This window comes from Pelodiscus sinensis, chromosome 3 (assembly GCF_049634645.1).
Source record: "Pelodiscus sinensis isolate JC-2024 chromosome 3, ASM4963464v1, whole genome shotgun sequence".
NCBI classification, from domain to species: Eukaryota; Metazoa; Chordata; order Testudines; family Trionychidae; genus Pelodiscus; species Pelodiscus sinensis.
In genome coordinates this window covers 154,508,811-154,530,159 of record NC_134713.1, presented here as the reverse complement: position 1 = coordinate 154,530,159, position 21,349 = coordinate 154,508,811, and the positions used below count along the sequence as shown (strand labels likewise).

The window sequence follows — 21,349 nt, the reverse complement described above, 5'->3', positions numbered from 1 at the left end:
TTAAAATACACTTTTGCAAAAATTAATGTAACCACTGAAAATTTCACTGGTTACGTTTACACGCAGCTCTCCCCGCCCCTGCTGCTGCCTCTGTGAGAGGCACAGGGAGCCAGATGCCTGCCTCCCATCTCCCCCACTGCCTCTGATACAGAGGTAGCAGGGAGTGTGTGCATGCGCGTGCCTGTCACCAGGAGTTACCCGATGAGCTCAGGCTTATCAGTTAGCTGTGTACCCGAGTACACGTTAACATCCCTAGTTTTAAGACAGTATCTAAGTATTATGAGGTTAAGGAGGTACTCTCTTGGAAGGCAGATTATCTTACATCTGCTTAGTACCATTTCTTACACATTTCTGTGAAGCATCTGATGTTGGTTATTGTCAGAGATGGGATCCTGGGCTAGATGAACCAGGTGTCAGATTCAGTAAGACATTTGCTATGTGTCCAGGGGCTTCAGATTTTTCAGCTGTGAAGTTTTGTATTTATATAGTATTTATATAATTTTAGTTAGTTCCTCCAACATTATTTGGCTTCTCTGGAAATAGTCTTTGGTATTGGGAAAGCCACCCTGGCTTATTCCTCCAGCTTTGTCACCATTATGGCATCCAGTGTTCCCGCTAACTTTTTCCATCCACGAGTTACTACTGCTCACTGAGCTGGTTTTATGATGTCGCTGTGACAGCTGTCTCCTGTCAGCATAACACAGCTATATGAATGCTCTTACAGCAGCAGAGTTGGTGCAGTTGTGCCACTGAAAGCTAGTAAGTGTATTCACTACGGATGTTAAAATGCATTTAAGTAAACAGTTACCCACTGCAAATTTCAGTGTTGCATGCGGGAGAAAGCAGTTGGCTCCTGTTAAGTCAGCTCCCTATGCACACTGGGAGCCTGAGTGTAACTGTGAAGGTTAACCGATGAGCCCAGTTATACTTTCACACCCCTAGTACACATGGTCTCCAGGTTTGCCTACACTTAGGACTTGTCCACACTTAAAATACTACCATTGCTGTGCTTCAGTATAGACACTACTTACCTATGTAGGTGGGAGAGATTCTCCTTGGTGTAATTCACCTCCTTGAGGCAGTAGTTAGGCTCATGAACAAATTCTTCTGTTGACCTAGCACTGGCTATACAAGATTAGATCAATTTAGTTTACATGACAGAGGTAGCTAGGCCAATATAAGTTCTTGAGATAATCAGTTGCCAACCTGTACCATGAACACAGGAGAAGAGGGGCGCTGATGTCAAGGTATCCTATCCCAGTCCGTATCCTATGTCCACAGAGCAGGGAGGGGGGGCACAACAGGACTTGGAATGGAGGGAGTTTGGCTGCTTTTGGGAATAGTGCAAGGCCAGGGCTGGGGTGAGCCTGTCTTAACCCCACTGCACCACCACCCAGGAGCCACCTGAGGTAAGCGGTGGCCCACTGGAGCCGACATTCTAAACCCCAAGTAATGAATCCCCTTCTGCACTCCAAGCCCCTGCTTTAGCCTCAAGCACCCCTGCAAACACCCTCCCAGAGCCTGTACCTAGAACCCCAACTGCCTGCCCTAAATTCAGCTCAGTGCCCCTCTCGCACTCCAAATCCCTTAAACCAAAACCAGGGCCTGCACCCCAACCCTTTGCTACTGCCTGGTGAAAAAGAGGGAGGGTGGGGGAGGAAGGGAGGGAGGATGGAGTGAGCAGGGGCGGGGCTCAGAGAAGGGGGCACAAAGGAGGCGGGGCAAGGGTATTTGGGTTTGAGGTAGATCTTGGATTGTACTTAAATTCAAAAGGTGATCTCGTGCTTAAATAGGTTGGAGACCACTGTTCTAGCACATCAATTACTAAGTGATCTGATTAATCCTATTTTGCAAACAGCCACAGAACCTGAAGAAGTGCTGTATATGTAGCTCCAAAGCTGGTCTCTCACCAACATCTGTGCGCCCAATAAAAGATATTGCCTGGCCTCTCTCATCGCCTAAGAGCAACATGGCTACAAACAAACTCACTGTAACTCTCCTACCCGCTCATCCAGTGTCAGCAGGCGCATTAGCTGCCCTGCCTTGGGGCTGACGCGCCGTAACGCCAAGCGGGGCTTGCCCCTTATCTCGCCAGCCTGGCCGCGGCCTCAGCTCTGTACGAGGCAGCAGGCGGAGGTCAGAGGCCACAGGGCTCCGCCTGCTCCAGAGGGCAGGGCGGTCCGGCACCAGCCACGCCAGGCCCAGCGCGGCGCCCCGTCCCTTCGGCAGCGCTTGCGGGACGCGCCAGACACCGTGCCACCCGCCCCAGCCCCAGCCCACTGCCCCCGGCTGTGGCCCGGCTCTCGCGGAGGCGCCTGCTGCCCCGCCCCCATTCCCTGAGGGAGCGGCTCACACTACAAGGGAGCAATCCCAGGCCCATGCGACGCCGCTTGCGCACTGGCGAGCTGTCGGAGCGAACACAGCGCATGCGCAACAGCTCAACCGCCTTGGGGCAAAAGTGACGTCAGATCACGTTTTCAGCCTGTCCGTGAAGAAGCCGATGACAGCTTCCATTGCCCGACCCAAACATGGCCGTCTGCGTGTCGGGATGCGGAAACGTCCGTTAGGAGCGTACTAACTCCTGGCACATGCCACGCGCTGTGGAGGAGCCGGGTTGGGGCTGGCCGGCGGGGGAATCTCTCGGTTCATACAGGTGCGGAGGGCTCGGTGGGGAGGGAGCTGCGGGGCGAGCCCGGCCAAGCCAGAAGTGCGGGGTTCGGGGGGGCTCTGAGGTGCTTAGTGCCCTTTGCCCTGCAAGGCCGGGCTTGGGCCATTCCCTGGCTCTTCTTGATTTGGAGTCTGGGGAATTAAGACCAGTGGAAAAAACATCATTTGGCAGCACCGTCAGGCACTGGCCAGGGACTTAGGAGAACTGGCTGCAGCTACCAGCTCTAAGATGGACCCCCTGTGTGTTTGGGGTAAGGCAGGCTCGTGTTCCCCTTGTTAAGTGGTGCTGCTGTAACAAAATAGTAATAGAAGTAATCTGCCTCCCTCTGCTTCCCCGTCCTAGAGCTTTCCCCATCCCCTCACCTATGGGACTTTAAATAAACAGCCCACATCACCATTTCGTGTGTGTGTGAATTTTTTAAGGTGTAAAAGTTTTCCTCGCAGGTGGAAGACATGGACAGTTTTGTTGAACAATTGACAAGAGGGGCACAGGAGGAGTTTACAGAAGAGTCTGCATGGGATGGGTCTGCAGTAAGGATTGAAAGCAGTTCACTTCCAGCTATCCATTTACCTGTACTTCCGAGGTATCTTCAGCATACAAGTAAGTGTAATTTTCTGTTAACTGCTTACTCATAGTAGCACATACTGGTAACTAGGGCTACACTACAATGCTATTTCAAGATACTGGAGTATCCCGAAATAGCTATCCTGTGTCTTCACAGCAAGCCCATTATTCTGGGCTCACTATTCCTGTGTTCCTGTAATCCTCATTCTACGAGGAGTCAGGGACCTTTTGGAATAGCATAAGAACATGTGGCCAATACCAGAAGCCCCAGAGGGAAGGAACACAACAGGTAGTCCTCACATGATCCCTCCCCTGTCGCCCACTTCCAGAGAAACAGAGGTTTGGGACACCATTCTGGCTAATAGCCATTGACGGACCTAACCTCCATGAATCTATCTACCTCTTGTGGTGACCTTTCAGTTTAATAAATCAATTTGTTTGAAAGCCTTCTTTACTGACACCTCAATCTGGATCCATTTGAGATTTGTCACTTAAAAATAATTGCTCAGGTGTGGGAATCTCCCCATATCCTCTGCAGTCAAGACCAATATCAGTAATTCATTTATCTTCTTAGCAACAGCCTTTTTTCCCTTGAGTGCTCTTTTAGCACATGGATCATCCAGTGGCCCTTCTGATTGTTTGACAGGCTCCCCACTTCTGATGGACATAACACTCATTTTGCTGTTAGTTTTGTGTCTTTTCCAGAATGCTCTTCAAAGATGGATTTTTGGCTCTTCAAAGATGGATTTTATATTTTTATATTTGACTTGCCAGAGTTTATGCATCTTTTTATTTTCCTCAGTAAAATTTAACTTCCAATTTTTAAGGGACATATTTTTGCTTCTAACTGTCTCTTGTACTTTAAGACACTGTGATGCTTTCTTTTTTTTTTTTTTTTTAATTTGGCGTATGTGTTTAGTTTGAGCCACTATTATGGCATTTTTTAAAATTGTTTCTGGGCTTCTTGCAGGAATTTCATTCTTGTGACTGTTCCTTTTAATTTCTGTTTAATTAACTTCCGTATTTTTGTGGTGGTCTCCTTTTTGAAGTTATTTTGATATTTTCCCCCTGTACAAGCATGTTTAATTTAATTTAATTTTGGTCGCTATTATTGAGTGGGTCAGCTATATTCACCTCTTAGACCAGGTCCAGTGCTCCATTTAAAACTTTTCCCTCGTGGGTTTCAGGACTTGCTGCACAAAGAAGCAGTCCTTAATGGTGTTTAAAAATTTTATCTCCCTTCTTTTTATCCTGCTTGCCATCCTAAGGCAAAATATATCCAGTCGATATGGGGAAAGTTGAAACTCCCCATTACTATTGGGTTTTCTGTTTTTTAACCTCTGTTCTCTCCCTGAACATTTTACAATCACTGTCACAATGAGATGGTCAGTAATACATTCCCACTATACTCTCGTTATGTAAGCATGGAATTTCTATCCACAGAGATTCTGTTGATACTATTTGATTCATTATGACTCTATGCTTTTTTTTCCATGGATAGTGCCACTTCCCCCACCAGCATGATCTACTTTGTCAGATCTATATAATTTTTACCCTGTTTTCACTATATCCTATTGATTATCACCATCCTGCCAAGTTTCTGTGATGCCCTATTTTATCAGTATCTTTCACATTCAGTTTTACCCATCATAGTGTTCAGACTTCTAGCATTTGTATAGCACTTATAAAATTTATCAATATTTAGTTCTCACATGAAGGCAGACATAATTGAAAAACAGTCTTTTGACTGTTCTTCATTTCCCACCTGTACTTTATCAACTTCCAGCCTCTCTTCTTTATTAGGATGTAGAGTATTCTCTTTAATAAATATTCCCTTACCGTATCTCTGTGTCCAAACTGGACGCTCCACATTTCCAAACCTGCTTGTTTTCTCCCCAACTCCATCACAACCTTTTTAATTTTACATGCCACCATTTTGGTGAAGGTAGAGCCCATCCTTCCTATATAGGTTCTTCCTTTCCCAAAAGATTCCTAATAATCCCTCCTCTGAATACCATCATTTAATTCACACTTTTGAGACCGTGCAGTTCTGCCAAAGTGGCCCTGCATGTGGAACTGGATGCATTTCAGAGATTGCTACCATGGAGGCGTTTAGCAGACTAAATGCAGCCTCCAGGGCCTCTCTCCTACCTTTCCTTAAGTCAGTGGTAACTGCATGTACCATTACCACCAAGCAGTTCCTCCACACACACAGACACAGACACAGAGTTCTCTAAGGTCCACAACCTTTGCACCTGGCAGGCATTTAATCATATAGTTCTCCTGGGCATCACAAACTCATCTATGTTTCTAATAATTGAATCCTCCATGACTATTACCTGTCTCCTCCTAATAACTGGAATTCTCTCCCCTTACAAGGGTATCCTCATGCAAGAGGATATCATCACATCATCTGAGAGGAGAGTCCCAACTATGAAAGTCTTAAGGAAGGAGAACATAAAGCTAGAGCGGAGAGAAACAATGTTCTTTCCACTCCAGCTTTATGTTCTCCTTCCTTCCTTCTGACTTTCATTCTTCTTAGCACAGAAACTATCAAATTAGGTGTGGGACTGCTCTGCTGGATCCCTGAAAGTCTCACTTATGTATCTACCAGTCTTCCTTAGCTCCTTTGGTTCAGCCATGCTAGTCTCAAGAGCCTGTACTCAAGCCATGAACTGTGTGCTCTGAATGCACATATATGCCACCAGTTGATAAGGCAGGTGATTGTACGTGCTGCATTCAGTGCAATATGTTGGGTAGCCCCTACTCTGCTGCTGGACTTCTGCCTGCGTTATTTTTATTCTTGAAGGATTGTTTGTTAGTTTGTTTGGGGGGGAATGGGTAGGGTAGAGGGGGGAAGTTAGTGACCTCAGTCTAAAGTATGTTCAGTGTATCTGGCTTTCACACTCCTATGAATTCCTGTGTTTGCTGTTTCTGTTCACTAACTTCTCTACTTAGGAGCTGTTTTTTTTTTAAATTCCTGTTCTCCCTGAATTCATCCCACCCCCTTCTGAAGGGATCCTAGAGGACAGTGGTCCCCAACCATCTAAGGCTGCCGGGCGCAAGGGGGCGTGACCGTTCGCCTGCTGGGCGCTAGAGGGCGGGGACACTTGGGTGCCCGGGGGCAGGGCTCCCCCCATAGCCACGCGCCCCGGGGTCAGTGCCCCCCCCCCAAGCGCCGCGCGCCCAGAGCGCGGGCGGCTAATTCGCGCCCGGAGCCGCCCTTCCCCCGCCCAAGCGCCGTGCGCCCGGGGCCGGCCCTTCCCCCACCCAAGCACCGTGCGCCCAGAGCGCGGGTGGCTAATTCGCACCCGGGGCCGGCGCCCCTCCCTCCAAGCGCTGCGCGGCCGGGGCCGGCCCCCCCTCCAAGCGCCCGGGGCTGGCGCCCCCCCAAGCGCCGCGCGCCCAGAGCACGCGCGGCTAATTCGTGGCGTTCCCGGGGCCAGCGCTCACCATGCGCCATTCGCCCGGGCCAGCTCCGGCACCATGCATGCGCCACGTGCCCGGGGCCAGGCCAGGCCTGAGCACTTGGCGGGCGCACACAAACGGCTCTGTGTCGGGGACCACTGCTATAGGAATTAAGAATCAAAGGATGGAAGCCTTGACATTGGCAAAGCTATAGATTCTAAAATGATAGCTGTGGGTTTTTTTTAAGAATATTAGTCAATAGTTATGCACAAACTTATTTTTTTTCAGCAACTGGAGGTCGAAAGGCAACAGGATTTCAGGAAACTAAGACAGCTTGTTTCAATTACATTCACGAGGCCCTGCTAGAGAACCAGTGGCAGAGGGCTGCAGAATTCATGACTGCCTATTTGGAGACATTGGAGAGTACCTCTGCTGAACATCGGATGGCTGCCCCAGAGGTAATTAGGAATGAAAAATCAGTAAGCTCTCCCTCATCTGATGCAATAATTTAAAGGGGTATCTGAGATAATCCAGGACCCATATTTAGGCTTTGTTTATTTAAGATATATATCCCCAAAATCTAACTATCAGAGAGATTTTCTTAATTTTCCGGTGTCACCTGTTATCTATTTGTACAACTGATAAGAATGAGGGCCAGATATGAATAAATATTCCACAAATCATACCAGTAGAGTGTTCCACTTAAAATATAGATTTTTCATAATCTCATTCTGAAGCATAGAAATGACAAGCACATTTGCCACTATTTCCTCTACATATCTGTATCCGTTTGAAAACTGCATCTTGTTTTACTTCTCCACCATTTTCCTCCAGTACTGCATGATCCTTCTTGTGAGTCTCTTTCCTGATTCCTCTGTGCATTTCAACAGATGGGGGAAAAAAAATTAAATGCAGAGCTATTGGATATAGGGCTGTGATAGTGTATAAGTTTAAATGGTTAACTGATGAGGCTGGGCTCATTGCTTAACTTTCACCGTTACATGCAAGGTCCTCCTCCTTCCCCCGCCTGGCTGCCTCTGTATCAGAGGCAGCAATGGGGGTAGGGGAGGGAAGCAGGTGGGAGATGGGCTTTTAAGCAGGCTCCCTATGAGTATGTTGCCTTTGTATTGGAGGCAGCAGCATGGAGAGTAAGGGGAGGGGATGTGTGCAGGCAGAAGCCAGCTCCCTATGCGCACTGGTTTCCACAGAGCCACATACCGCCCCCCTCCTCTCCACTGCTTCCTATCCTTCCTCTCCCTTGTATGTAAAAACTGAAAACTTCAGCAGTTACACATTTACCAAAAACCCATGCATTTTAACATCTCTAACTGGATATTACCAGCTTGTTGGCATTGCTGATCTATCTCAGTAGACAAATCTTGATCACAAAGATGTTTTGGTTGGAAGTGGGCTGTCCAAGAGTAAGAAACGTACAGGCAGTCCCCGGGTTAAATGGATCCGACTTACATCAGATCCCTACTTACAAACGGGGTGAGGCAACCCCGCACTAGCTGCTTTCCCCCAGCAGACCAGGGAGACACGAAGCTAGCGCGCGCGCCCGTCCCCCCAGCAGACCAGGGAGACGCGGAGTGGCTTTTCTCAGCAGACACCTCAGCTTGAGAATAAAGGACTGAGGGAAGTGAGGTGTGGGAGAATAAAACTGAGCTCTGGAGAAATGTTTGGCTAGAGTTTCCCCTACAATATGTACCAGTTCTGACTTACATACAAATTCAACTTAAGAACAAACCTACAGTCCCTATCTTGTACGTAACCCAGGGACTGCCTGTATTTCCGTTTGCAATTTCATCTAGTTATCCTCATCTATTTTGGGTTATGGTACCATGAGCTATCTATACCCTTCATTTTAGCAGGTAACATGAAAGGAAAATTTCTTCTTTGCCTGACTTGTTGTCAGTGCATAGAAGTTACCTTCTGGCTTCTATATGCAGTTTTCGTGAATTTTGTTTAAGCATGAGAGTATGGTGACCACTTGTGAAGTTTCCATTGCAATTAAGCTTTATTTTCACTTCTTCTTCATGCAGGTATATTTTACTATAGCAGTAAATAATACACAATAATATTCTATTTGCAGTTAAACATAGCACAGTGATGAAAGACTGTGCACAACAGTGTTTTCACTTCTGACATTTTAATTCATTTTGGATTATTTTCTCCATTGGCAGGTGGTGTGGAGAATAGGAGCTGAAATTTTGTGCCATCATTCCAAAAGCAGCATTGAAGAGTTCAACTACTTTGCTGAGCGGATAAAAAATGTAGGAGTAAAAAACTATTTAAAGGTGAGGACATCTGTAAAAAGGCACTACTGAGTTGAATCACACTTGTCTGAAAATTTTACCACAAATAACTCTTGACACTCTTAAGAATATCACTGATTATTAGAAGCAAGAGACCACATCTTAGATTTGTGTAATCATTATTTTTCCATCCCATTCCCAGTGCAGCCTAACATCTTGTTTGCTTTATTGACTGCATCTGCACATTCTGCTAAAGTCTTTGAGATCTCTACTGTGTAACTGTGGCAGTGTTAGATAATGTGTAATTGAATAGTTGTGTAACTGCTTCACAGCAGCCTCGTCTGCCCCCCTCCCATCTGCTGCCTCTGAGAGAGGCAGCAGTGTGGATGAGGGGCAGGCAGCACCGTGGAGCTGTTTCTGGGGGGGCTAGCTTTTAGTCAGCTCTCCCCAGCACTGGCTTCCTATCTGTCTCCGCCCCCCCCCCCTTCCCCTGCCCCGGTCTCCTACAGAGGCAGTGGGGGGGAGGGCGGGGGAGAGGGGAGACAAGCAGTCTGTGGGCCTGACATATGTGGAGAGCCTGCTTGAAAGTTGGCTCCCCACATGTATTGGCTCCAACCTGTTCCCCTCACCCTCTGTGTTGCTGCCTCTTTATCAGAGGTAGCAGCATGGGAGTGGGAGGGAGCAGGCAGATCTGGTGCTTGTGGAGAGCCTACTTACAGACAGCGCCTCACAGGCACCAGGTCCTGCTTCCCCCTACCTTGCTGCCTCTGATACAGGGAGGAGAGTACATGAAGTCCATAGGATTTACTGGTAATAGGGATGTTAAATTTAGAGTAATTTACTCTGAATTTAGAGTAATTTACTAAACTAATAGTCGATACTAAACGATTAGTCTCATAGACTTTAAGGTCAGAAGGGACCATTATGATCATCTAGTCTGACCCCCTGCATAATGCAGGCCACAGAATCTCACCCACCCCCTCCTAGAATAATCCTCTCACCTATATCTCAGATATTGAAGCCTTCAAATACTTTGAAGACCCCAAGATGCAGAGAATCCTCCAGCTGTGATATGTACCCCATGCTACAGAGGAAGGCGAAAAACCTGCAGGGCCTCTGCCAATCTACCCTGGAGGAAAATTCCTTCCTGACCCCGAATATGGCGATCAGCTAATCCCTGAGCATGTGGGCAAGATTCACCAGCCAGATACCCAGAAAGTTCTCTATAGTAACTCCTATCATTCCTCCATTGACCTATTTCCCACTGATAATGAATGGTCAATTAGTTACCAAGATCATGTTATCTCATCAAACCATCCCTTTCATAAACCCATGGGCTGTGTCTACATTGGCATCCCTTTCCGGAAAAGGGATGCTAATGAGACACTTCGGAATTGCAAATCTGCGGGGGATTTAAATATCCCCCGCGGCATTTGCATTTATATGGCTGCCGCTTTTTTCCAGCTCAGGGTTTTTGCCGGAGAAAAGCGCCAGTGTAGACGCGATTCTCCGGAAAATAAGCCCTTTTCCGTAAGATCACTTATTCCTACTTTTAGGGGGGGGGGGGGGCGGGTCGGCTCTGGGCGCGCTGTGCTTGGAGGGGGGGAGTGGCGGCACGGCGCTTGGGGGGGGGGTGCACGGCTATGGGGGGAGCCTCGCCCCCGGGCGCCCAAGAGTCCCTGCCCTCTGGCATCCGGCAAGCGAACGGCCATGCCCCCTGGCGCCTGGCAGCCTCAGATGGTTGGGGATCACTGATCTACCTCCATATCCTTAGTCCTATTTGTTATGTTACCATTATCCCTGAGCTCTTAATTAGCCTCATTAAAGACTGTAGCAAAGTATTTGTTTAGATATTGGTCCATTCCTAGATTATCCTTAACCTCCACTCCATCCTTAGTAATTAGCGGTCCTACTTCTTTTTTTGTTTTTCTTCCTATTTATATGGCTATAAAACCTTTTACTATTGGTTTTAATTCCCTTTGCAAGGTCCACTCTACATGACTTTTAGCCTCTCACTTTGTCCCTACATGCTCTAACCTCAATAAGGTAGCTTTCTTTACTAATCCCTCCTATCTTCCACTCCTTATATGCTTTCTGCTTTTTCTTAATCACCTCTCTGAGGGTATGTCTACACTACCCCGCTAGTTCGAACTAGCGGGGGTAATGTAGTCATCCGCACTTGCAAATGAAGCCCGGGATTTGAATTTCCCGGGCTTCATTTGCATGAAGCCGGCCGGCGCCATTTTTAAATGCCGGCTACTTCGGATTCTGTGCTGCGCTTCTAATCCGAACTAGCCGGCATTTAAAAATGGCGCCGGCCGGCTTCATGCAAATGAAGCCCGGGAAATTCAAATCCCGGGCTTCATTTGCAAGTGCGGATGACTACATTACCCCCGCTAGTTCGAACTAGCGAGGTAGTGTAGACATACCCCAAGATGCTTGGTCTAACACACCTACCTATACTCTTTTTCCCTTTTCTTGGGATACAGGCTTGTGACAGCTTCTGCAACTTTAACTTAAAATAATCCGAGGCCTCCTCCACCTCAAGATCCATAATTTCTTTAGGCCAATCAACTTCCCTAACTAATTTCCTTAATTTATTAAAGTTAGCCCTTTTGAAATAAAAAACCCTAGTCTCAGATTTATTTTTGTTTATCCTTCCATTTAATTTGAACTGAATTAGCTCATGATCACTCGAGCCAAGGTTGTCCCCTACAACCATTTCATCTATGAGGTCCTCGCTACTCACCAAAACCAAATCTAAAATAGCATCCCCCCTTGTTGGTTCAGCAACTACTTGATGAAGGAATTCATCAGCTATCACATCTAGGAAAATCTGAGCCCTATTATTATTACTAGCACTTGTTCTCCAGTCTATATCTGGAAAGTTGAAATCTCCCATGATTATGCAGTTTCCATGAGTATTTACTTCATTAAAAACATTAAAGAGGTCTCTATCCATATCCAAATTGGACCCTGGTGGTCTATAACACACCCCAAGCACTATCCCAGGGGGAGGATCTGATAGTTTTCTTCCCCAATGTGATTTTTACCCAAACAGACTCTGTCTTCTCCATTCCATCATTTTTTATTTCTTTACAAACTACCTCATTTTTTATATACAATGCGACTCCATCACCTTTACCCTTATTTCTGTTTTCCTAAACAGCACATACCCTTCAATACCTGTACTCCAGTCATGCCTAGTATTCCACCATGTTTCTGTTATTCCTATAATATCTGGTTTCACTTCCTGGACCAAGATCTCTAGTTCCTCCATTTTGTTACCTAGGCTCCTCGCATTGGTGTACAAACATCTTAATTTTTGCTCTTTGGCCTCACTCACATTCTTTACCCAATTTGGCACGGACGTTGTACCTCCAATATGACCTATTAGACTAGTATCTACCCTACCCTTCCTCATGTACATTCTCCTTCCCCCAACTATATCCTTTCTTACTTCGTTTTCCTCCCTCTCAGTATTAAAATCCGGCGTGGAGATTACCTGGACATCTCCCAACCATCTTCCCCCAAATTCCTAGTTTAAAGCTCTCTTAATCAGTTGAGCCAACCTCCATCCTAGAAGTCTATTTCCCTCCCTACTTAGGTGAAGTCCATCCCGAGAGAACTTTCCTCTGTCCATAAATGCCTCCCAGTGACCATACATCCCAAAGCCCTTCTTATAGCATCACTGCCTAAGCCATCTATTGATCATCCTAATCCTGTCACATCTTAGTTGCCCTTCTCTAGGAACAGGCAGAATCCCACTAAAGATCACCTGAGCCTCAATTACCTTGAGCGTCCTCCCCAGCCTAGCATAGTCTCCCTTAATTCGTTCCAGCGAGAATCTAGCTGTATCATTTGTTCCTACATGAAGGATGATCAATGGATTCCTTCCTGCTCCCTTAATAATCCTCTTCAATCTCAGTTCCACATCCCGTATCTTAGCACCTGGCAGACAGCACACCCTTCTATTCTCTGGATCAGCTCTGGTTACAGGCCTATCTATTCTTCTCAATAAGGAGTCCCCAGTCACGTAGACCTGCCTTTTCCTGGTGACAGTGCGATTCTCTAGTCTATCTCTTGCTTCCTCTGGCTGCAAGTCCTTGCCATTCCTGTTTTCCCTTGTAAACCTCTTCAACCCATCCTGTGTCCTCCTGATGCTCATTATTGGTGTTGTCTCCATTAACTCTTCCTCTTTATCTATGGGACTAACCACTCTTCTCTTCTTCCTTACCCTTCCATCTTCACTATCTACCTGCTGTACCCCTTCTTCATTCTCCAACTCCACATACCTGTTCTTGAGCTCTATTTTTCCTTCACTGACCCATCTTTTCCTCTGCCTGGTTCTCTCAGTCACATGCTAAACGATTAGTCGATAGGGTGCCTCCGCCTTTGACTGTTGCTACACTTCAAAGATTAAAGTGCTGCAGGGAGCACGGGGCCAGCAAGGCAGTCCCCCGCTGGCACCGTGCTCCCTATGGTGTTTCAAAGCGGCAGCGCCACTTAGAGCCCAGGGATAGCTGGGGACTCCCCTGCTGACTCCAAGATCCATGCGGCACTGCTGCTTTAAAATGCCACGGGGGAGCCCAGTGTCAGGCTGCACGTGGCATTTCAAAGCGGCAGCACCTCATGGAGCCTGGAGTCAGCTGGGGACTCCCCCACTGATCCTGGGCTCCACGTGGTGCTGCTGCTTAGAAACACTGTGTGCAGCCTGGGGTAGTGTTTCAAAGCTCCACATGTTGCTGCCACTTTGAAGTATCCCCTCCTCTTCCCTCCTCTGCTACCTTGCTGCCTCTTTCTGATAGAGGCAGCAAGGGGAGGAGAGGTGGAAGCGACCTGTCAACCAGCCTGTCGACTATCCGATAAGCATTTACTTATCAGATAGTCGACTAGGTGTTCACATCCCTAACCGATAAGCCCAAGTTTATCAGTTAATTGTTTACTCGACTATACACTAACTTTGCTAATACACAGGTCTTTACCCTAGTTTTATAGTTAATTTAGAATCATGTAATGTATATGGATAGCATACATTTTTTCCCTTCCAATGTGTTTTACTTTGCAGTTATCAACATTGAGCTTTCCATTGCCATCATGTTGCCTGTTCACTTTGGCTTGGTGAAGTCTTGTAGCTCCTCACAGTTTGCTGTAATTCTGATTTAATCAAAATAATTTTGTCATCTACAATTTGCTTCCTTATTGTATACCCCCCTTGCCAGTTTCATATGCTAACGGTACATCTAGACTACACACTTTTTTCGAAAGAGGCTTTTTCGAAAAAGAGCATCTAGACTACAACCAATACTTTTGAAAAAGCAAGCTGCTTTTTCAAAAGAGAGCACCCAGGCAGTTTGGATGTTCTTTTTTGAAAAAGCACTGTTTGCATTATATAGCACCTTTTTTCAAAAGAACACTTTTTTTAAAAAAAAAGGCATTCTCCCTCCTAAAACAAGGTTTTCCATGGTCGAGAAAACTGCCGTGTTCTTCCTATTTACTTTTGAAAGAACGCTGCAGCAGTCTAGGCGCAGGGAAGGTTTTTTTTTTTATTTTATTTTATTATTTTTTGGGGGGGGCTACTTTTTTCGAAAAAACCCAGTAGTCTAGACACACCCTAGATTACTAAGAAACCTTGAGGTACTCTTATGTAAATCTTTTGGCATGATTAAGTTTTTCCATTTCATCTTGCTTTATTTTTTGTCTCCTAGCTAATTTTTGATTTGTGACAATATTACTATTTTATTTGTATTGCCATAGTACGGAGGAGCCCTTGTCATGGAACATGATCCTATTATGTTAAATGCTGTATAAACGTAGAACTAAAAGAGAATCCTTGTCCCCAACGAATTATTTTTACTCCTGTCCCATGTCTAATTAGTTTCTTTACTAATTGTGAAGGATCTTTTCAAAGGCCTTTTAAAAGTCTAAACAAACTATCCTCTGGTTCTCCCCTATCTACTACTTTATCAACCCGTACAAAAGAATTGTAATAAATTAGTGAGATATGATTTTCCTTTTTTGAATCTGTGCTGATTAGGCCCCATCATATTGTGATTTTTACAGATGTTTTCTTTGTTCTAGTTTTAGTTGTCGTTTTAAACCAATTTTTCAGTTACAGATGCAAGGTTTACTTGTACTGTGTATCAGATTGCCACCATTCCTTAAAAACCTATATATATATTTTTAAAATTATAGCACTTGCAGTGTCCTGCATTTTCAGTCTTTTATTTTGTTTGGTAAATTTCTGGGAAAATTTAAAGTTCATTACAGAAATTAAAAAATGGGTGAAGATCAGTGCAAAAATTAACTCAAGTTTTCTGGGTAAATTTCAGAGTTAAGATTGGGATGAGAGGACAGAAAAAAGTAACCAGTAGAGGAACATCAGGGTATTGTAGTAAGAACAGTTTAGTGCTTTGGCTTATTTTGTGAACTAAACATTGTCAGTACATGCACGCATGTGTGTGTCTGTATCTTTCCAACATTGCCTTACTTTAACAGTGTAAATTAGGAAGTTTTAAACAAATTTATTAACAAAAACATATCAAGCTAATATATCAACGTATCTGGAACATAACAAAAACATACCAACATATCTGGAATAGTGGCTGCTTTAAGTGAGGGATTTCATATTTTTGCTAGCAGCTCAGCCACTTCATTCTTAAGCTCCTTCAGAGTGTTGGATGTATGCCATCTGGATTGGTGACTTATTGCTTTATAAACTGTATTAGCACTACTTCTTCTGACATCTCCTTTGCGGATAGTACCTCATCTTTATTACCACAAAAGACCCGGTCTGAATTATGTGTCTCCCCAACATCATCTTCTATGGTGAAGACTGACGCAAAAAATGATTTAGCGTCCCAGCAATGTCTACACTTCCTTAGAGAGAGTAAAATACATGTCTCCTTTTCCTAATACTGTATTTATCTCCAACACTTTGTACAGACACATCATTTGAATTAAAAAATCTATGCAAAACAACTTCTAATTGGAATATTCCAATTCAGTCACAGTTCTAATTAACATGTATTTACACTGTGTTATATTAATGCTACTAATGTGGCTCTTTTTTTGCAGGTGTATGGTAGGAGGTAAAATTGCAGTGTGCTCTTTGGACAGTGTGATATGTATGACATAAAATTCAATATTATAAATCATGTAAATCATTGTAGGTCTGTTTAGAACACGTCTTTCATCTGTTGTGTAATGGACTGATTGATGATGCCTACCGGAACCTGTCCCTGGCAGAAGGCTGGAGGTATGGAGAACAAACAGCTGCTCATGATAAAGAAATGAAACTCATTCAGGCTTATAAAGGATTGCTGGACTACTATAACTGGTCTGAAAAGAGAAAAGCCATGTTAGAGCTTGGTGAGTACCAGGAGCTGTTTAGCTCTGTCATTCTCACAAGTCACCATGGTTTGCTGATGATCCTTCAAGGAGGAAACATTGGTGGTAAAAGCTTGCATTCAGTCTGATCACTTACAGCACAGAGAGCTTATAAAGTTCTGATGCATACATTTTATTTTATTTTTTTAAAAGCTTTAATTAATTGGATATGCAAAGTCTCCTCCAAAAGAATTGTTCTTAGCGGAGAACAAGCTCCTGGCTACCTTCTCAGTAAGAAAAATCTAAACATCTGGGTGGAATTTTCTGCTTACTTCATGATAAACTTGATCTGATTGAGGCTGGGTTTATAGTGGTAAGTGCCTTGGTTTCCTGAGAAATCATCTTGATGTTACCACTGTGGGAGTGGAGATCAGCTGAGATATAGGAAGTAACAGTCCTCACATTTAAATGAAGAAGGGGCCCTTGTTCTCAACAAGAAACCCTTAACTATGTAATTTCTTTCTCATGTTTTTCATGCCATATAATTGTGGGAGGAGGTGGAAAGTAACACTGGAATATTGTTTGACGTTTGTTTAAAAAGTCATTTGTTGTATCTGTGTGCTGTGAAACTTCTACAAGAAGGCATATTTATTATAAATCAAGATAAAATAAAGGTAGATGAAAATCCCCAGCACAGGATCCTGATCACTTAAAAATGTTATTTGAATCCTTTATTCCTCTTAGGGTCAGGAACTGAGAGTTTTATTTGAATGAAAATTATAAGTACTACCATAAAATATTTTCTGCACAAGGGTATGTCTACATAGCAACATTATTTTGAAATAACTAGTGTTATTTCAGAATAACTTAGTCCATGTCTACACCGCAGGTAGTTCTTTTGAATTAATGTCTAAATACTTTCAAGCTGAAGGACTTCGTACTCTGACTCCTGTAACCCTCATTGTACGAGAAGTAAGGGAAGTTGGAGGAAGAGTGCTCTATTTCAAAATAAGTGCTTTGTAGACACTCCCAATTTTGAAATAAGCTATGCAATTGATGTAGCTCAATTTGCATAACTTATTTCGAGTTAAGCCTTGTGTAGACATACCCAAGAGAAACAATACCATTTATTTTAGATTTTTATGGCTAGATATTAAAAAGTCACTTACCCAAAACTCTGACTACCCTTGAATATATTCCAAAACGTGTGCGTGTGTGTAAAAGATGGAAATTCCATCGACTACTCGACAAGTCAGTTAACTGTTACTTAACATCTATTCATTTGTCCTCATTTTTTAGCTTGCACTGAGCTTTATTCTCTTAGGTTAAGATGCTGTCTTTGAAGTTGGATTAAAAGTGTTGGCTTTTTTTTCTGTAAAGGCCACCATGGCTTGAATCCTAACTTTGTGAGACTACCACTTATGTACATTTAAAAAAAATCTTTTGGCAGATGATGATGATCTTGCACAGTTTGTTGAACAGGAAATGCACAGTTTCTTTCGGCAGGCAGCGGTAAATTTCAAGGAGATAATTAAAATACCTGGCGTATGGGACCCTTTTGTAAAGTGTTATGTGGAGGTAAGGACACTTCTTTGCAAATATTACTCAAATGCTCATTTGTCTTATCTTAAACAGAGTGGTTTGATCAAAGTGAAATATTTTCTGATGTTTGATTACTTGCAGTTAAGGTATAGTTAGGAAAGTGATTTTCTGAAATGCTGCCTTTTAAAACAATATATGTAATGTTTTCATGTCACATCTGCTTACAATCCTGATGAAAGGAAGCTTTTATTCTTGCAAGACCATCATAATTATGAGAATACAAGCAGGAGTCTACTAGTATAATCACTGGGTAAACTGGAGATGTTTTTGTTACTTGTGATGGTGCCAGTATTAGAGCATGGCTTGATTGTTCAGATATCAGATTGTATTTGTTGTACAAATGGAATCCTCTTTTAATTATAAGATGATTATAGTTGGATCCTGAAGTCACAAAACAAATATGGAATCTCACAATTTGATTTTCTGATTATAACTGCTAAATCAACTAACTTTTAAAATTGAATTAAACTTAAAATAACTTTAAAACAGTTTAATTATTCTTGCACTGCTAATGGCACTTGGTTTTCTTTGATGCTAGCAAGCCTTTCAGGATTTTACCTTCTCCTGGGATTTGCTATGCTATCTTATTAAATTGACCACTGTCATGGAGAATCTTGTTCACTAAAAAGAAATACTGTGACAGCAAGTATTTACTATATAAATGTTTAATGTATTTTCCCTGTATTTAATGACTTTTAGGTATGAACATTTTCATATATAGTGGAAAGCGAATTACATATTAGAGCAGTATTATTAAGACACATTAGATTTAAATTGAAATCTATTAGCATTATTCATTACTAATCCAGAGGCATCTAGTATTGCTGGGCTTACTGTCCTGTGCACATATATATATATATATCAAGAATCTTTTGCCTCACACTATTACAGAAAAGCTTCACCCCATTTTTCCTTATTCTTGTTACTTGCAGTCCAATGCCTATTGAAATTAAGGGATTATTTTCTTTGACTCCAGCAGGATGCAGATCAGAATCTGTTTTCAGTAGCACACAGAGATCAAGGATAGAACTGGTCACTGGGAGAGCTAACATTTGTGTTTAGAGAGGATCCCTCCAAGTTAAAGTTGGAGAACATTATTACAGGTTGTAGGGGGTAGGGAAAGTATGAGGAATCTGGTTGTGCAGTTACTCCTGTCTGATCTGTAGAGGATTTAATTCTTCAGGGTTGTCAAACAAAGACCTCTCAGAAACACTAAAATGGATTGTGTAGCAAAAGGCTCCTTTCCATCTTAGTAGTAAGTGATTTACAGGATTATCATCACAGTATAGTTTGTGACCATCTAAAACTAGTTGTGATATTTCTGATCTCTGTTACGCTATCAGGCTCTAACAGTGTGCTTACATTTTCTTCTTCACAGCTATTGGAATTCTATGAGGATTATGATGAAGTCCGGCAGGTGTTAAGCGAGTATGCTTACAATTCGAAGTTTCCTTCCAATCCCAATGCTCATGTTTATTTGTATCAGTTCCTAAAAAGACAGGGTGAATCAAAGAAGACACGGATAGCTGTGCTCAAGGTATAAGATTTCGACTATTTTGATATATTGTTTTTATGACTAGTTTTACAGAATATAAATTAATTAAATTGAAAAATAGATTTTCAAAAGTCTATTTCTGCTTTATCAGCAGTTACAGATTTTGTCCAAAATTTTTAACATATTTGGACAGAAGAGAAACCAAATTCTATCCTCAGACTATTGCAAGTCTTCTGATACCACATAGAAAATGGTGCAAATGTTTGGAAAAACAATTCTTAAATGTTTCCTCCTTGATATTTTATTTGGTATCTCATTCTATGGCCCCGTAAGTTATATTTGTGTTTAACTGAAATATCAGGAAACTTCTGGATCATTCTATTCCAGGGTAGGAGATGATGTTGTTGCATTTAATCTGTGTTATAGTTATGGTCTGCTTTTTCTGTTTTTCTGCTTTTTCCGTAAAAAGCATTTGGGCACTTAAGTAAGCCGTATGGTGGATTGAGAATTTCTCCCACTATTTCTCCTTTTTTAGGAGTATTTGTGTTTACCGTATGACAATATCATAAATGTTTCTCTGAGATTAACTATTCAAATTATTTCTGAATAGTAGAGTACCTGTCATTTTAAACTAAGGATGTAAAATCCCATTTAATTGGCTAACCAGTTAAAATATTGTTTAACCAGTTAACTGATTAAGGGGGGCGGGGATTGAGTAGTGCTAGAACCCCTTCCTCCCCCACCTCAGGCAGGGGCTGCACCAGCTGGGATGCTGGAGCAGCCTCTGTCTGCTGCGGGCCAGGATGCCCCACAGGCGAAGGGTGCTTTGGTGTCCTGGTTTGAGTACACCGGTGTGCGGTAAGCCTCCTGCGTGGCTGGAGCAGCTCCCTATTTGCTACAGACGAGGAGCTGCTCCAGCCCCATTGGTTAACCTTAACTGGTAAGCCTCACCATTTGAGGATGAGGCTTACCAGTTAACCCTTCGCATTCCTTTTGTGAGCACAGAGAGCTGTTGGAGAAAGAAATTCTCTATCACTAACATTGATCTGTCTTGTAATTTAACAAAGGTTGTCAAAAAAGGAGGCAGGGGCATTGTGTCTGTGTTTGCAAGGCATTTGAGGGTGAAAAATAGGTATCTGTATGCAGACAGACAAGAAGGGTTGATGGGAAATACTGAGCACAATATATTAAATATGTACCCATTCTTTTCCCTTTGTCTCTATCCTTTTCAGAGTCTCACACAGTGGAGATGTGTACACTGTGGCTGGTGGTATAATTTCCAGCTCAGGGAGACGTATGTACTCTAGCTTTGATCCTGTAGCTGTGGCAACATGCATGCAGCTCAGATTAACTGCCCGAGTACATATCTGGATTCTGGATGTGATTATTCTCAGTTAGCTAGCATAAATTGCTGTTCGTGCTAGGGCAGCTACACTGCAATTTTTAGTGTGCTAGCTAGCTCATTCAAAGCTAGCATGTGTATAACTGCTCAAGTTAGGAATTGTATCTTCAGCTGCAGTATAAAACATGTCCCTGATGCAGCAAAACACCTAAGCAGGTGCTTACCTATATATGAGTGTAAGGGATTTGCGGAATCATAATCTTAATCTCTGAAATCTTCTGGTTTTTAAGCATCATCCACTTGTTTAATTTCTGTCTTGTTCTATTTGATTGTGTTCAATGAATCATGCAGATAACTCAGTAAGTTTCATATTGTAGCCTGCAGCACATGAGGATTCTTGGCTAGCTTGTTCTATTCCTATGTATAGTGTGTGCATGCTGTGGCTGCAAAGTAGAATTTATCCAGTCATTTTGGTAAGTTATATTTTGCCATCTGAGGTAAACTGATCATAAAGGAAGTGGGATGCTTATGTTAGTGACAGGACATCAACATGAAGATTCAAACTTGGGATTGATAAGAGTGCAGAGCAAATTAACATCTGCTGTCTGTCTTTCACACATGTCTAAATTCAGATCTCTCAGTTCAGTCTTGATCATTTGTGGGACTGATTTTCAATTTTATATGTT

General features: G+C 43.2%; 1 protein-coding gene across 2 annotated transcripts in view; it reads left to right on the top strand.

The window, feature by feature from the left end:
• Positions 1-2,311: 2,311 nt before the first annotated feature.
• Positions 2,312-21,349, top strand: part of TAF1A (TATA-box binding protein associated factor, RNA polymerase I subunit A) — a 29,413-nt gene continuing 10,375 nt past the window's right edge. The window contains exons 1-7 of one of the 2 annotated variants that reach the window (XM_006115591.4): positions 2,312-2,653; positions 3,112-3,268; positions 6,929-7,098; positions 8,824-8,937; positions 16,068-16,266; positions 17,675-17,802; positions 19,205-19,363. In XM_006115591.4, coding sequence (XP_006115653.2) covers positions 3,121-3,268; positions 6,929-7,098; positions 8,824-8,937; positions 16,068-16,266; positions 17,675-17,802; positions 19,205-19,363 — 918 coding nt within the window. In that variant the 5' untranslated portion in view covers positions 2,312-2,653; positions 3,112-3,120. The remainder of the gene's footprint in view (positions 2,654-3,111; positions 3,269-6,928; positions 7,099-8,823; positions 8,938-16,067; positions 16,267-17,674; positions 17,803-19,204; positions 19,364-21,349) is intronic. The other variant, XM_006115590.4, reaches the window with a different exon arrangement.